Source organism: Manis javanica, chromosome 15 (genome assembly GCF_040802235.1).
Source record: "Manis javanica isolate MJ-LG chromosome 15, MJ_LKY, whole genome shotgun sequence".
NCBI lineage: Eukaryota > Metazoa > Chordata > Mammalia > Pholidota > Manidae > Manis > Manis javanica.
In genome coordinates this window covers 20,956,590-20,975,009 of record NC_133170.1, presented here as the reverse complement: position 1 = coordinate 20,975,009, position 18,420 = coordinate 20,956,590, and the positions used below count along the sequence as shown (strand labels likewise).

Genomic DNA, 18,420 nt, shown 5'->3' with positions numbered 1-18,420 from the left:
TGCTGCTCTAGCAGTCCTACAAATTTCTGAATTTTTTACCTCAACCTAGAATGGACCTACTATTTATTTCTGCTCTTCTTGGACTAAAGCCTGGAACTTTAAGGGTGAGGGAGCTGGTGCCTCAAGACCAGATTCATCACATAGGGTTGAGAACCAGATTTTTTTCCCGTGACTGGGATCTGGTAAACCTGGCATGCTCTGTTAGGGTGGATAGACAGCTCTGCAACCTCAGTGTTGCAGGGATGGGCTGTGTATACCAACAACTCATAGACCCCCAGTTCCTTTCCTAACTCTGTTTCTAGCACTGTTGAAATTGTGCAAGTCACAGTCTCATTTCCTCATTGGTAAAATAGAGATAAATGTCAGGAGGCTCAAAGAAGTAAAAATCAAAACCAATCTGTTTCTATTTTTGTGTACGGAGTATTACAATATTCTGTTTATTCTGGGTAACAAAACAATTTGTTTACATTTTTGTGTGCTGAATGATAAAGTATTTTTAATTACAAAAGCAATTTCTTACAAGTTCTAGGTTCCAGTTATGTTTAACTTTTTAAAATACTATAAGAAAATAAAGGTCCCTCATAATTCACCTCCCCTACTCCAGCCCCACTTGCAGGACAACCACAGTTAGGATTTTTTGTGTGAAAAATCTTCTTAATGGTTGTACTGAAAACAGCTTTGGTGAGACAGAGGTGGCTAACTAAATGCAACTCCTGAGCAGTGTAACTTTATTTTCAGTGACTCCTTCTCCAGCTAAGCATAGAGCCAAGATGGATGATATTGTGGTTGTAGCTCCGGGCTCCCAGGCCTCCCGGAATGTCAGCAACGATCCCGACGTCATCAAGCTGCAAGAGATTCCAACCTTCCAGCCGCTTTTGAAAGGTAAAGCCTTGCATTTTGTCTTATCTGGGCTTGTTGGAAAAGTTTGCATAGTCTTACTATGCTTCCCACATATCCTTGTGCCTTACTCATCTCCTTTAGTCTTTGCTGAAATGGCATCTTCTCAGTGAAGTCTTCCTTGATCATCCTGTTTAGAATTGTAGCCCTTTTCCCTACCTGTTTTTCACGGTGGTGCGTAATCACCAGTGACTTACTCCATGGTTTACTGATTTGTTTACTGTCTGTTTCTCTGCTAGTGAGACAAGGACCATGGGTATAGTCAGAATAGGGTGAGGACCTTGGGGAAAAAGGCAACACAGAATAATTACAGACAGAACAATGTAACAATGTGCGAAGAAATCCCTATCAAAACTCTGTGTTAAGCATCATGCAAAGTCAGTCACACTAATTCTCTAGGGTAAAGATACCAGACTAGGAATATAGACATCTTCAGTGAGATCAGTTAAAGCTCAAAAGGCCAGGAGCAACTTGGCCTGGAATGTTTGAGTGTTTCACAAATAAAGAAGGGTATCTCAGCATAATCCATGACCTCACTGTATCTCAAATGTAAACAGCCCTAGCAAACAGGCAATAATCAAGCCCACTGTGAGGGCAGGGCAGGTGGTACAAGTCTGCACCCCTAGCCCTTTACTCACATTCCTGAAAATCCTCAACCGACTATAAATTCCCTAGACAACACACAACTATGGGCTCTCTTGTCCCCTCCTGGAGTGAGCCAGGAGCTCTGTCCTCTCACTGTATCTCTAAATAAAAGCCTCTCCCTGGCTCTCCTACCTTGAGTGTTTGCTAAGTTCATTCTTCGACTCTGCAGACAAGAACCCTGGCTTCACTAAGAAGTGACCTCTGTGACAGCAGGAGCTTTCTGTGCTTCTGTGCTCTATTGGCTCCTCGGCACTTGGAATGGAGCCTGATATAAGGTGGGGACTGAGGACATGAATCAATGAATGATGCTGGAGTTGGCCCTTACCTGTTGTATTTCCTTCAAAAGGTTTTCTTATCTTATTGAAAAGGTATTCTTGTTTGTGGTCAGGATTGTGGATTAACTAGTTCAGATCCATAGAGAAGATCTCCATGACCACTGATACATTTGTTAAATAATTCTGACAACTGTTTTTTTGTTTGTTTGTTTGTTTTTTGGTATCATTAATCTACAATTACATGAAGAACATTATGTTTACGAGGCTCCCCCCTTCACCAAGTCCCCCCGACAAACCCTATTACAGTCACTGTCCATCAGCTTAGTAAGATGCTGTAGAATCACTGCTTGTCTTCTCTGTGTTGCACAGCCCTCCCCGTGCCTGCCCACCCCATTATACATGCTAATCGTAAGGCCCCTTTTCTTTTTCCCCACCCTTATCCCTCCCTTCCCACCCATCCTTCCCAGTCCCTTTCCCTTTGATAACTGTTAGTCCATTCTTGGGTTCTGTGATTCTGCTGCTGTTCTGTTCCTTCAGTTTTTCTTTGTTCTTACACTCCACATATGAGTGAAATCATTTGGTACTTGTCTTTCTCTGCCTGACTTATTTCACTGAGCATAATACCCTCTAGCTCCATCCATGTTGCAAATGGTAGGATTTGTTTTCTTCTTATGGCTGAATAATACTCCATTGTGTATATGTACCACATCTTCTTTATCCATTCATCTACTGATGGACACTTAGGTTGCTTCCATTTCTTGGCTATTGTAAATAGTGCTGCAATAAACATAGGGGTGCATCTGTCTTTTTCAAACTGGGCTGCTGTATTCTTAGGGTAAATTCCTCGAAGTGGAATTCCTGGGTCAAATGGTATTTCTATTTTGAGCTTTTTGAGGAACCTCCATATTGCTTTCCACAATGGTTGAACTAATTTACATTCCCACCAGCAGTGTGGAAGGGTTCCCCTTTCTCCACAACCTTGCCAACATTTATTGTTGTTTCTGACAACTGTTTTTTATGAGAGGAGAGAGTATATACAAACTATCAACCCTCCTCATTAGCATATATTGAGGTAATTATCTTTTAATATGAATTTTATCATTCATTTAATAACTTTACTATGTATTTTAAAGTTTTATGTTAGTATTTTATTATTTTCATATCTCCTTTAAGTGGTGGTGGTGATTTATTTTTAGGAGGCAAAGACCAAATATATTTTTTGTCATACCACATCTTCCTAAGTTAAAAGCCATCAGTAGTGGCTATGATTTTTCTCTTAACTGAATGGGATTTCTGCTATAACAATCACTCTTTCTGGGACTGGAGAGGATGGATGGGTAGGGAGGGATAAGGGGGAAAAAGGGGCATTACAATTAGCACACATAATGTAGCAGTGGGGGACACGGGAAAGGCAGTATATACAGAGAAGGCAAGTAATGATTCTATAGCATCTTACTACGCTGATGGACAGTGACTGTAATGGGGTATGTTGGGGGGACTTGATAACAGGGGGAGTCAAGTAACCATAATGTTCAAGTAATTGTACATTAATGATATCAAAATTAAAAAAAACACTCTCTCACCCTCTCCCCTCAAAGGATTAGGAAATATAATTGAATATAAAGCCTGGTTTACTTAACCTGGTATAGTATAATATAAAACATCTTACATTTATATAGCTATTTGTATTAAAGGGTCACTCTGACACACACACATAGACATATCATCCCTTTAATTCTTACATCATTAAATGTGTTGGAATGGTTTGTGCCAGATCAGACAGTTGGCAGAGAAAGGCTGAACTTGGACCTTCATCACTGATGTCAAAATCTCTACTAGTTACACTATTGCATTCTATGCTTAAAAAACAATATAAATAAAAACAAACGGTACTGTAGAGATGATCCATGTATCAATCATCTCATTGTTCCTAGCACTTCATCTGCTTTACAAATGAGGAAATTCAAGCTTTCAGTCTTTTCCCACAGGCCTGAGTGTTAGACTTTTGTAAACTTATCTGTCTCTTAGCAAAAAACAACACTTTACATCCTGTTACCCATCGTATTAGTTTTCATTATTTTGAGGAGTAATATGGTTTTCCATAGAAGCCAGAGTTAATGAAATTTCCATCTCTACTTATCCTTGTACAATCAGGTTAAAAGATAATCAGATTACATTTATCTTTAGAAACCTGGAGTTGGGAACTTGTACTCTGTACCCCATCCCTTCTGGAGTTGCATGTAGTACTGCCCACAGTCACAGTTTTCATGTCTCTCCTTCCTGTGAGCTAAATCCTTTCTCCTCCCAAAGTCTTCGAGTCCTGAGTGAGGCCTTAGGTAACCAATTTTTGCCCCCATTTTAGGGAAATTCTAAAAACAAGCAAAAACAGAAAATCAAAAAAACTCCCTGGGCTAATAATAATAATAATTTTCTGAGATTAGTGTTTCCTTTTTAAGTATTTGAACTAATTCTTACCTTATGGTAATAAATTGACTAGCAAGGGAAGCATCTAGGAGAAGTTTTGGTGTTAAAGGGAAGCTAACTTCAGATTTTAAAATCACTGAGAACCCTAAACATGAATAGTTAAGTATGGTTCATGCGACACAGCTGGATTTGGTTGCATTGACCCTGGATTTTCACTGGGCTTGGCCTTCAACTAGCTCTGTTTCCCTGGCTTTGTTTTTCTCCTCTTTGAACCTTGGTTGTGGAGGACATGGAGAATAGGTATGGGAGAGAGGAAAACCGGCAAGGGGCAGGTTGCATGCAGTTAAGAGGTGATCTGGGACTTGGCAAGGAAGGTGGAGAAATTACATGGTGAGAGTGGCATGAAAACAGATATGGCAACACGTGTTCAGTGGCCAGACTGCAGGGAATACAAAAAGCCAGCAAGCATTTCAGTTGATGTTCACATTTTACTTGTGAACAAGATACCTCTTGGACAGTGATTAGAAAAGATGGGCAAGGAGACAAGTGGGTAGGAATAACAAGAACTCTAATTATAGTAATAGTAGTGCATCCCCATACCTCTGTACCTCTGCATGTAGCTATTATTCTTTCCACTTTATAGGTTATAACATTGAGGCTCAGAGAGCTTCAATTCATTGCGTAAAGTCACATGGCTTTAAGTACAAGCCTGTCTCCAGATGGCATCAGGACATCGAGTTTTAACTATTTTGTCAGTGGAGTAAGACTGTTTCCAATTCTAGCAAAGCCCCATATGAAAATCAGTGGGCTGTAATAGGAAAATGGATGATGGGTGTGACATTTGGATTTTTAGATGCAGAATTTGTTGCAGAGCCTCCTGCTCTGACATTGTTCGGCCTGGTAATTTAAAGCCCTGCTGTCCGCCTGCTCGGCTGCTGGAGGGGATACTCATCACTGTTGGCCTTTATACTCTAACCTCTTCTTGCCCCCTTTACTGCTTTCAGGATAAGGCCATTTCTCAAAGTAGTAAAAGGGCCACACAGTGAGGGCTGTGCCCCCCAGGTTTGATTTCAGAAAGCTTTTATTCAAGTTAATGACAGTTTATTCTTTCAAAACAATATATTCAAGTATTGCACAGTGTTCATTGTTGTTCCCTGATGCCACGTGACGTAATACTAATGCTGGTGGGCGACCTGCAAGGGCAGGGCCGGGAGGGCTTGGGGCTGTACAGATGACTGAGGTAACGTTTGCATTTTTAATAAGCAAGCAGATTCTTTCTTTGGTCTTAACCCTTTTGGGTAAATGTGCTAGAGTATAATTTATGCTCTATACTAATGCCAAATACCTGTTCCTCCTTTTTTTTTAAGCCAGAAGAATTTGTTTTTTATAACAGTCCCTGCAATTTATTCTGAAGTGTAAAGCATTTAATAGAACAAAAAAATTTTTAAATTGCGAAGTAGCTGTAAATGGCCTCATCGGAACACAAAAGCAAAATATAGATTTGATGCAGATTAGTTAAATTCCCAGGGTTTTAATAAGCCCTGTAGATTTCTCACTTAAAATTCAACCACTCATATTTTTTAATGAATTGCACTATGTTTTGTCATCCTATAGAAATGATGTATTCACAGTAGAAATGCAATATTGATGTTTTATATATATATATATATATATATATATATATATATATATATATATAAATGATTCTGTTCACTATTAGTGGTGCATATATGCATACATAGACACACGTATATTCACATGCATGTGCGTGGGTGCACATATTACCATTTTTGCAATTGATCTGTCATTTTTGTTACTGAGCTTGGGTACCACATGAGACTCTTTTACTGCGTAAGGGAGTGGCTGTCCTTGTACCAAAAAGGAAGGTCAGAGCCCTACAATACAGATGCCTAAGCAGCTTCATTGGAGTTCTGCAGTTGTTAAGAATACAGTGTGTGTGAAGTAGATTTTGGCATTAAAAAGAATGTGAGGATTTTCTTGGAGAAAAATCTTATGGAACAGCAGTGAAGGCTCTCAAATCCCATGGAATGCTGAGGATTAGTGAGGCTGGGAAAGAATGAATCTGTGGGAAAAGACGATAAGGAGAACATGGGGGAAACATTTCAGATGACCAGTTTATTCACAACTTTCTCACCCGCTCATCTATTAGCCAGACAAATAAAATAAAGGTAGAAAGTCTTTGCATTTATCAGACACCCGCCTCTGCCAGCTCTCAGACCTTTTCTCTGTAAAATGGAGTGCCACAGGAGGGGACGAGAGAATGGATCTTAGAGCAAAGCCTTCTCTGAGCCCCTTAAAGATCATCTCTAAGCCTAGGGTTGATCTAAGTGTTTATTTTCCCCAAAACACCATATCTGAAAAGTTGATAACTTATTTCTGATTACCTTGTAGGTTTGTGTGTGTAGTAGCTAGTCAGTTAACCTTTTAAACAGGGCTGTTAACCAGCAAAGCGTTAAGCACAAAAGCGGGAAGCACCAGGTGGTGAGGGCTTTACGCTTCATTGAGAAGGTGGAGCCGTTTTGAACAGTGGCCTCACTGTTTGCCTCCTTCCAGTAGAACCATTCCTGTTCTTTCCATCAGATCTCAGAGATGTGCCTGTGCCCTCCTCTGAAAGTTAATGCCTCTGCATTTCACCTTTCCTTCCATTTGCTGGGACCTTGCTCCTGCTCTTTCCTTGTCTCTAGAGTCTGTGCACATAGACTAATCTTCCCATCTTTTCAATAGAAAGGACAAAAATACTTTTTTTTATTCCACTCTCCCTCCTGTCTACAATGCTTTCCTGTTTTTTTATCTCTGCTGTCAAATTTACCGACTACATGGCCACTCCGTTCAGTCACCATCCTTTCTACCACCTCCATTCTTGAGGTTCTGTGGTCAGGTTCTCAGAGGCATCATTCCATGAACAGGTGCTGCTTTGGACAGTTACTTTGGATCGTCTCTTCATGCCTAAAGTTTTTCTCAGTCTTCATTCTTCTTTCCCATCTAATAGAGGTTTCCATCCCACTTATTAAATCTCCCTTCCTTTAGCTTCATGACACCCCACCGCCTGCAATTTGTTGTGGATTTTCTGTTTCACTCACTAGCCTCTATTCTCTGCACTTGCCTAGTGTTGTTTTGGAGAACTGAGGTTCCAAGAGCTTTAAGTATCTTTGAAATAGAGACATCTAGATAAATGTAAGTCTGTATCATCTGCTTCAACTTCGTACTCATTTCTCCAACTATGAACTAGACAGCACAGCCAAGGGAGGGCCTTGTTATTTTAAATTCAGCATGCCCCATCTTCCACCTATGTATGTATATATTTATTCAAGAAACACTTATAGGACCTTATTTTTATTAGGTGAATAAGACACATTCCTATGCCCTTAAAAACACTGTGTTCTGCAGTTTGATACAGTGTTTTAAGTCAAGTTGTGGTTGATGGTGTTTATTAGTTTGATTAATTATATCTTATTGAACAGGTATTAAAATATCCAATTGTGATTGTGAATTTATTCCTTTTATTCTGTTTATATTTTGGAAGTCTGTTATTAGGCATGTACACATGAATGTTTATTATATAGACCCTTTTATCATGATGAAATGTCCTTTTGTCTATGATATTATTCCCTATCCTGAAGTCTATTTTGTCTAATATTAATATAGCCACTCCAGCTTTCTGACACCTACTGTTTGCAAAGTATATCTTTTTCCATTCTTTTATTCGTTTCTGTTTTATCTATTTTTGTCTTTATATTTAAAGTGCATCTCTTGTAGAAAGCATGGAGTTGGGTCTTGCTTCTGTATCTGAGCTGACAGTCTGTCATTTAATTGGAGTGTGGATTGTGTTTAGGTCTACCATTTTGTTTTTTCTTTTTGTGCTGTCTGCTTTTGGTTCCTCTCATATTCCTTTCCTGATTTCTTCCTTTCTTTTTTTGGGGGGGTGGGTCAGTTGAATATATTTTAATATTCTGTTTTAATTCCTCTATTTTTGGTTGTATTCCTTTGCATTATTTTTTTTTAGTAGTTGCTCTAAGGATTACAACACACATCCTTAAGTTACCATATTTCACACAGTTTAGTTCACATAGAGTTAATATGGTACCACTTCACTTAAAGTATAAGAACCTTTCAATGGTATGGTTCCATTCATCCCCACTTCTCTCTACCATAGTTGTCATATATAGTGCATCTAACATTATATATTAGAAATCCCATGTAGTGTTATATATATAAGTATGTATGTGGAGTATGTATATATATAAAATACATGTATTTGCTTTATATATAAATACATGCTTTAAAGAATCACTTATCTTTTAAAAAAATTAAGGGAAAGAAAAACTGTATATAGAATGTTATGTTTACCCACATATTTACTGTTTCCAGAATTCTTAATTCCTTCTGGTAGATTCAAGTTTCCATTTAATGTTGTTTCTTTTTAGTCTGAAGAACTTGTAGCATTTCTTATAGTACGTATGGATCAGCTGGAAACAAATTATGTTTTATTTATGTGAAAATGTTAGTTTACATTTTCTGAGGGGATATTGTGAGACTCTAGAATCCCATTTCAACACCCTTTCTTAGGCCGGTTATACTACCAGTTGATGTTCCTTGCTTGTATCAGTTATGCAGAGGTGGTTGCCAAATAGTGATTTTTCTAATTTTATCATTCTTCCTATCTTTGTTACTTTGCATTCTGCTGTCAGGAAGAGCTTTCTCTTTTCCCTATTTGCTTCATTTATTTCTTTAAGTCAGTGTGGAATGATGAATTCTTATTTTATTCAATGATTTATAATCTGTTACAATCATTATTTTCAGTTTCAAAATGCTCCTAGCTAGTGAAATAAGCCAGGTAGAGAAAGACAAGTACCAAATGACTTCACTCATTTGTGGAGTATAAGAACAAAGCAAAACTGGAGGAACAAAACAGCAGCAGAATCACAGAACCCAAGAAGGGACTAGCGGTTACCAAAGGGGAGGGGTTGGGGAGGGAGGGAGAAGGGGATTAAGGGACATTATAATTAGCACACATAATATAGGGAGGTCACAGGGAAGGCAGTACAGCACAGAGAAGACAAGTAATGACTCTAACATCTTACTACACTGATGGACAGTGACTGCATTGGGGTGGGGGGGATTGATAATATGGGTGAATGTTGAAACTACAATGTTGCTCTTGTGAAACCTTCATTAGATTGTATATTAATGATACCCTAATTTTTAAAAATGCTCCTAGTTTAGCCACTTGGAGCATCTGTCAGTCTAGTTTCCTGTGTCTTTTTGACATATTCTCATCATTCTTTGAACATGTTTTTCTTTTCTGGCGCACTGTAATGTTCCAGACCTACCTTGTTCTTCCCTGGCCCCTGCCCTAGAATCAGGCATTTCTCCAGGAGCTCCGGTTCTTTTAGTGGAGAGTGGTGTTTAGAAACTACTCTCAGGCCCTCTCAGTGGATTTAGTAAGGAAATATATTTATGTATGTATATTTGTTTAAATATACTCACATTGAAACACCTATATTTCTCTATTTACCTATATATATAATGGTTTGTTCACACTGATGTGCTCCATATTTTCTTTGAGCTGTAGGTTATAGTTTTTATTAAATACTTTGGCCATTATTTCTTCTAATATTTTTTCTGCCCCTTTGTGGGACTCAAGTTCCTGTGTCTTACAGGTCACTGGTGTACCTTTCCTTTTTTTCCATCTTTTTAAGTCTTTCTCCTTTCTGTCCTTACTTTGGATAATTTTTATTGCTGTGTTTCCAGGTCCAGTGGTCTTTTTTTCTGTCATGTCAGTTTATTTTTTTTCAGATAATTATGTTTTTCAGCTTTAGCTGTCCCTCCTCTCTTTGTAAAAAAAATCTTCATTTCTCAGCTTGACATGCTTTTATTTTCCTCCACTTTTTGAACATATTGTGTGGATTTATAGTAACTTCTTAAACTCTGCCTGATAGTCCATCATTTCTGGATCTGTTTTTAAATGAATGAAATTTCTCCTTGTTGCAAGTTGTATTTCCCTGCTTCTTTGCATGCCTGGGAATTCTTTATTGTATGCCAAATATTGCTTATTTTATGTTTTTGGGTGCTGGATTTTGTATTATTTCTTCAAAGTATATTGGACTGTCTTCTGGCAGAAGGTTAAGTTACTTGCAAATCAGTTTTCCTCTTTCTAGGCTTGCCTTTATGTTTGTGAGGGCCTATCCAGAGCAACCTTTGGTCTTATTTAATTTCAGATCACTGCTAGGGCAGTGCTCTTCCGCATACGCTAACCATTGCCCCCTGCATTATGGGGTCTCTCCACTCTGGTGAGTGGGAACATGACCTGCTTTAAACTCTGTGTGTTGCAGAAATTGTTTGGCTGCTGGTTTAGTAGTTCTTTCTCCAGCCTTGTGGAATTTTACCTCATAAATTTGCAGTTTGTATGCCTCCAGAGATTTGAGGGTGCCCTGTGTGGCTCTCCACAGTGCTCTTATTGACGTACCCCTTCCCTTATTTTGCTGTGTAAATTCTGATACCTTAGTCTCCCTAAACTCCATACTCTCTCTCCTCAACGCACTGGGGCTGCTGAGCTCTGTATGTATATTCCTCCCTGGTGTGCGTCCTGTAAATGGGCTTTCATAAATTGGATAGGCAATGATAGGACCCACTTGTTTTCCTTCCCTCAGATCAAAGCCCTGTACTGCCTGTTACATAATATCTGATAGAGTGTTTCATATATTTTGTCTGGTTTTCTAGTTGTTTATGACTAAAAGGCATAATAGCAGTTAATTCTTCATGGGCAGAAGCAGAAATCCTACAAAAAGAATGCTTTTTGGTCCTTATTTTGCTTTATGTATAAATATGCCCACCACCATTTTACCACTTACTCCATTTTACTTAAGCACCTCATGCCAGCAGCCTTTGGTTGCTACATCAGTCATTCATCTCTGCAGTATATTGGTGAGCCCCTGCCAAGAGCCTGGTAGTGTTCCAGGAGGTGGAGATGAAAAGAATATAAGACACAGGTGCTGCCCTTTAGGAGCTTGTACTTTGGTGAATAATTTAGACAGGTAATTAGCTTATAATAATATATATGAGTAATACTGACCATGTGCCCAAAAGACAGGCATGGAGAGAGAATTGTTAATTTGCCCTGGGCATTCAGGGCAGGCTTCCTAGAGGAAATAACATTTTAACTGGGCTTGAGGGATGAATAGCAGGTAACCACATAGAGAAGACATGGTCAGGGAGGGTATTCATAGTTTAAAAGTCTTTCATATAAATTAAAAGATATAATTAAAAGATGCCAAAAGAGTTCTTGACCAAAATTATATCTCGGTTGTACTGCTCAGATTTTTTCTTAGTCTAGGTACATATGCAGGTTAAACTCTGATTTTCATTTCAAGCCATATTAAACATTAACGTACTGGAGTAATTAACTGTCAGGTAGTTTAAAGAGGCAAAAAAACTGAATAATATATAAATTTTTAATTGTATTTATTATTAATTTAAACCAAATATAAGTGGTTTACTTTGGCTAGTACCCAAGGATCTATCTTTCTAAGGAATGTTATTTCCTGCCCAAGCTAGCCAGTTACTCCTGGAATATGACAGTAGAGATAGTTGTATATATATTTCCTTTTCGAGCTCTAGATGTCAGTAATGTCTGTGAAGTGATAGCCTAGACACATTCTGAGGCTGAAGTAGTATAACATTGATAAACATCTTCGATCTTTCTACTTTCCAAAAGTCATGTATAAAGATGCCTCTATTTTTAGATACTATAAAATTAAAAAAATTTCATTCCCATCCCCACATTTTAACTGATGACTGGACAGATTAATTTAATGCTAATTTTATATTGTTTGATATTGATTCTAGATAAGATATTTCATCCTAGGCACAAGTGAAAGTCGCATGCTCTTTTTGGAACTTTCATGTTTCATGTATTCATTTACTCATTTAACCAGATTTATTGAGCACTTGCTGTTCATCAGATATTGTTAAGCTAGAGATACAAAAACAAAAACGATTACTCCTTCCTATGAATAGCTCACAGTCTAGTGAGGGCAACTATTGTAGACATATTAAAGTGTAACGCTTTAGAGAACCTGAAGGATGGAACAACTCATTCTCTCTGAGAGGCAGGAAAGGTTGACTAGAATCTGAACAACTTAGAGAAATTTATACTTGTGGTATTGATAGTAATTATTTCCAAAACCTTATTATGCATAAGAAGACACCTGGAGAAACTTTATTATAAAATGCTGATTATAAGGCCCCCAACTCAGAGAGTCTGATTTAGTAGGTTCAGTTATAAGACATAGGTATGTTTAACTGGCATTTCAGGTGATTCTGAAATGGGTCCATGGACCACATTTTGGAAAACATTGAGCTGAATGTTTATGAACTTGAATCTTACTTGAGATCACAGAACTGTTAGATCATTCAACTACATTATTTTAGGTATTTTAAAAGAGAGATGGTTGTCCGAAGAGTGTTTTGGAACATGTTACAAGGTTTTTACCATTTGGGGATGAACTCTATTATTAAAAATGACTCACATTTAGTGCCTGTACATTAGATTTTGGACTCATTGAGAATTCATTATTTGCAGAGAAATCTGTTAAAAATCACTGGTTTTTGGAATGGTTAAATTTTTTTGCCACCAAAGTTCAGTTTCACAGAAAATCAGTGAAATGCAATTTGGTATTTTAAGAAGTTTGGATAGATAATTCTTTGTTTCATATAAGCTGATGAAAATCATTAACAAAAAATTCTAAACATGTGACATGTAAAAGGGCCAGTAAGCAAATACGTGTAAATAAAAATGCAGTTTTGAGCTGCCAGATTTTTGGAGCAGGCGTTATCACAACTGGGAGGTGCTTTGTTCTTCATTCAGTCTTAACTGAGGACTTTTCTCTAACTTATAGTTAAAACATTAGTATCTCTATTTAAGTAAATCCTTTGTTCTATCAAGATTAATATTGATCAGCCTCAAGAGAGGGAAAAAAATATATCCCACTAAGAGGAGCTAACAATTATATAGGCCAAAGAGACATTAAAACATTCTTTAATACTAATAAATATCATACGTCGTTTTTTACCATTTTTTCCCTGGAAGTTGACCTCCCTTTAAGGTAATTTACAGCAGTGCTATTTTTAACAACACTTTTTGCCACGAGATGTCACTAGACTAAAACAGTTTAGTTTATCAGCTGGTTGAAACTGCTGCAACCTGTGGCTATAACTGCAAAGGCCTTTGGTTAATTAAGTTTGCTCCGTAACATCTGGATTTCTCATAAAACCACGTCACAGCTTGCTTCAAGCACTAGCTAGTTGGAAAATAGACATGTTCTGTGACACATTAGTAATCTATAATTAGTTGTATCAGCATTTATCAGACAGAAAAGGAAAAAAGTTATTGCCACAGGAAACTTGTAGGGACCTTAATTTTTTGGAGAGAAAAATTTATTTTCAGTCTATCAATGTACTCAAAGAAATATTATACCAAATATTTCTCAAGAGTTGGGATTGTGTTTTAATCATCTGATTTCTTGGGGCCTAGCACAAAGCTTGGCCCTTGGTAGGTATTTGGCAAATGATTCTAAGCATTGGGGGTATACCAGACATCATAAGGGAAAAAAAGGGCCATGAGGCCTCCTCTCAAAAAGTCTCCTTTGGGAGACAAGAATCTATAAAAACATTGCCTCAATTCAGGATAGTGTGTATGTACCAAATGACTGCATTCATTAAACTCTGTGGGATTTCAGGAGATCAGTAGCTCTTAGGGGCTAGGGGCAATTATTAGAGGTGTCCTCAAGAAAGGGTATTTAGAGTTGAAAAGTACAGTTGAAAAATTAATGAGCCAAGGTTTATGGATAGGAAAATGTGGGCAGTAATGATCAGAAAATATGAATTTCAGAGCCCTGAATTTTTTTTTTAATTTAAATTTTATTTTGGTATCATTAATACAAAATCACATGAGCAACACTGTGGTTACTAGATTCCCCCCATTATCAAGTCCCCACCACATATCCCATTACAGTCACTGTCCAGCAATGTATTAAGATGGTATAGAGTCACTACTGGTCCTCTCTGTGCTATACTGTCTTCCCCATGCCCCCACACCCACGTTAAGTGTGCTAATCATAATGCCCCTTATTCCCCTTCTCCCTCCCTTACCACCCACCCAGCCCCAGTCCCTTTCCCTTTGATAACTGTTAGTCCATTCTTGGGTTCTGTGATTCTGCTGCTGTTTTGTTCCTTCAGTTTTTGCTTTGTTCTTATGCTCCACAGATGAGTGAACTCATTTGGTACTTGTCTTTCTCTGCCTGGCTTATTTCACTGAGCATAATACCCTCTAGCTCCATCCATGTTGTTGCAAATGGTAGGATTTGTTTTCTTCCTATGGCTGAATAATATTCCACTGTGTATATGTACCACATCTTCTTTATCCATTCTTCTACATATGGACACTTACATTGCTTCCATATCTTGACTATTGTAAATAGTGCTGCGATAAACATAGGTGTGCATATATCTTTTTTCAACCTAGACTGCTGCATTCTTAGGGTAAATTCCTAGGAGTGGAATTCCTGGGTCAAATGGTATTTCTATTTTTAGTGTTTTGAGGAACCTCCATACTGCTTTCCACAGTGGTTGAACTAGTTTACATTCCTACCAGCAGTGTAGGAGGGTTTCCAGGGCCCTGAATTTAAGGCTTATACTTGGACTAAATATTTTTTAAGGGGCAGAGGACATTAAAGGATACTGGGGTGGGTGAATAATAATACTTTTGGTAATGTTTTGTACTTTATGAACACTAGTGCTTGAAGGATGATTTAAAGGTGATTACTCTGATTTTAAAAAGCTTGTACTCTAAACTCTATTAGAAATACTTCTATTTCAAGGAGATAATACAGAGGACTTAGCATAGTGCCCTGGCTCTTAGCAAACCCTCAAAAAATGATTCACATTGATAAATCATTTCTTTCTCTAGAAAAAACAATTATTAGGGAAATTCTACAAAATAAGTGACCACTGCTCTTCATAAAAGTAGAGTCATGAAAGACAAGGGAAGACTAAAGAATTGACATAGTTTGGAGGAAAATGAAGAGACATGCAATGTGGGGTCCTGAACTGAATCCTAGAATGGAAAAGGACTTGAGTGGAATAATTAGTGATTTGAATAAGGTAGGTTAGTTGGTTGTGTTATGTCAGTGTTAATTTCCTGGTTTTGATAATTACACTGTGGTTGTGTACTATGTTAATATTATGGGAAGCTGGTGAAGGGCACATAGGAACCCTATACTTTATTCAAGTTAAAGTTAAATCATTTTAAAAATAAAAAATTTAGAATATAATATAGCCTTAGAAAATATTGCAAACCTGTATTTGGACCAAGCTTTGGTCTTGAGACCTCTACTGAGAGGTCAGATATTACAATAAAGGTTTTAGAATATCCTACCTTGTAGAATTTTTAGGATAGAAATCTACTAGGATTGCTTTAGGAAAGAGTTCCCTTGAAGACAGGGAAGTAGAACTTCTGAGGACCCTGGAGTCCATTTAATACCTCTTTACGCATTGTAGCCAATAGATAAATTTCCCGAATGTCCTGGCCTTTAAGGCCACTTGAGCTTTCGTTCTTCAGACTGCTATGTAATTATCTCACCCCCTTTTTCAGGATGTTTACAGTAATTTAATGAGGCTTCCCAGGGCTTTACCATCAACCCATACCCTGTATTTCAATAAAAAATACTTTGTTACAGAATTCTGCCTACAGGCCTTCCTTATATATTTCATTATCTTTACTGAGATTACCGTATGGACCCAGAACAACAGTGGAGGAACATCTCATGTTTGTAGGGGTGTTGGGTATAATTAGCTTCCAAAAGCAGTCCATGAATTTTAGAATACTTAGAACCTTGGAAATGTTTTAAATCCTAAAAAAAGCATATTTTAGAGAATATATACTCCTGTACTTGAAATGTTTAGAATGAAAGGGAAGTTGGCAGGCATATATCTGGGCACAGACCTTTTTGAACAAGGGGTTAGTTTCTAGTTTTTTTTGTTTTTTTTGTTTTTTATGATGCTTTTGGTATGAGGGTAATACTAGATTCATAAAATCAGTTGGGAAATATTTTCTCCTTCTTCTAAAAGAGTTTGTATTCACATTGATAAATTTTCTCCTTCTTCTTCTGGAAGGACTGGTAGGTATTATAGGTATAATTTATAGTGAAACCACTGGGCCTGAGATTTTCTTTACTTGGTATAGATTTTCTGTTTCTTCTTAAGTCAGTTTTGGTAATTTTTGTCCTTCTGGGAATTTGTTTATTTCATTGAGGTTATCTAAGTTGCTGACAATGTTTTTCATAATATTCCCTTTTAATCCTCTAAATTTCTGTAAAGTCAATAGTGAAGTCTCTCTTCCATTCCTGATTTTGATAATTTAAGTCTTCTTTTTTCTTGGTTAGTCAGACTACAGATTTGTCAGTTTTGTTGATTTATTCAGTGAACCAGCTTCCAGTGTCACTGATTTTTTCTATCTTTATTTTCTATTTCATTGATTTCTACCCTCTATATAATTTTCCTTTCTTCTGCTTGGTTTGGGTTTAATTTATACTTCTCTTTCTAGTTTCATGAGGTATAAGTTTAGTTTATTGATTTGACATCTTTCTTTTTTCTAAAAGCTGTATAGTTTCCTCTAAGCACTATTTTACCTGTATCACATATATTTTGATATGTTTTCATTTTCATTGAGTTCAAAACTTTCTAGTTTACATTTTGATTTCTTCTTTGACCAGTGGGTCATTTAGAAATATGTTGTTTAAGTTCAAAATATTTTTGGATTTTCCAGATTTCTTGCTGTTGATTTGTTATTTGATTCCATTGTGGTCAGAGAATATACTTTGTATGACTTAAATCCTATTTATTGACACTTGCTCTGTGGCTTAGTATGTAGTCTATCCTGGAAAATGTTCCATGTGCACTTTAAAAAAAATTAATAGATTTTATTTTCTAAAGCAAATTTAGTTTTATAGAAAAATCGAGTGGAAAGTACAAGAGTTTCCCTAGACTCTCTTATCACTCCCAGTCCAACTTTCTTTATTATTAACATTTCTGTGTTAGAGTGGTACATTTATTACAATTGATGAGCTAAATTTGATATATTATTATTAATAGTTTACATTAGGGTTCCCTTTTTGTGTCATATATTGTGTAAGTTTTGACAAATGTATAATGATATGCATCACCATTATATCTGTATCTTACAGAATAGCTTCATTGCCCTAAAAATCCCAATGCTCCACCTCTTCATCCTTACCTTCCTACTCCTGAACCCTTGGCAACCACTGATCTTTTTATTGTGTCCTTAGTTTTTCTTTTACAAAATGTCATGTAGTTGGAGTCATATAGTATGTGACCTTTTTAGTTTGGCTTCTTTCATTTAGCAATATTACATTTAAGGTTTCTACAAATCTTTTTGTGACTTGATAGCTTATTTCTTTTTATTGCTAAACAATAGATATTCCATTGCCTGGAAGTACTACAGTTGTTTTTCCATTCACCTATTGAAGGAAATCTTGTTTGTTTCCAAGTTTTGACAATTATAATAAAGCTGCTATAAACATTTATATGCAGATTTTTGTGTGAATATTGTTTTTAATTCATTTGAATAAATACCAAGGAGTGTGATTGCTGATTATATGGCAAGAATATATTTAGTTTTATAAGAAATTTCTGACTGTCTTCCAAAGAGGCAAAATGTACCCTTTTGCATTCTCAGTGGCAATGAATGAGAGTTCTGTTGTTCCACATCCTTGTCAGCATTTAGTAGTGTCATTGTTTTAGGTGTTAGCCCCCCTACATTTGTAGTGGGATCTTACTGTTTTAATTTGCAATTCCCTAATGACATAAAGTGTTGAATATCTTTTCATATGGTTATTTGCTATTTGTGTATCATCATTGGTGAGGTGTCTGTTCATATCTTTTGTCCATTTTTCAGGGTTTTTTTAAAATTAAGTTTTAAGAGTTCTTTTTAAATTTTTGGATACTAGACTGTTAGGTACATGTTTTGCAGATATTCTGTCGCTTGTGTTTTCTTTCTCTTACCAGTGTTCTTTGCAGAAGTTTTTCATTTTAATAAAGTCTAACTTAATTTATGAAGTTCCAATTTTCTCTTTCATGGATC

The 18,420-nt window shown here is 36.9% G+C and overlaps 1 protein-coding gene across 4 annotated transcripts in view; it reads left to right on the top strand.

Annotated features, from left to right (window-relative positions):
* BORCS5 (BLOC-1 related complex subunit 5) overlaps positions 1-18,420 on the top strand; it is a 94,249-nt gene that overhangs the window by 2,113 nt on the left and 73,716 nt on the right. For all 4 annotated transcript variants that reach the window (XM_017668750.3, XM_037023036.2, XM_017668749.3 and 1 more), the window contains one exon: positions 739-882. In XM_017668750.3, the coding sequence (XP_017524239.2) occupies positions 739-882 (144 nt within the window). Of the gene's footprint in view, positions 1-738; positions 883-18,420 lie in introns of those variants that run through there.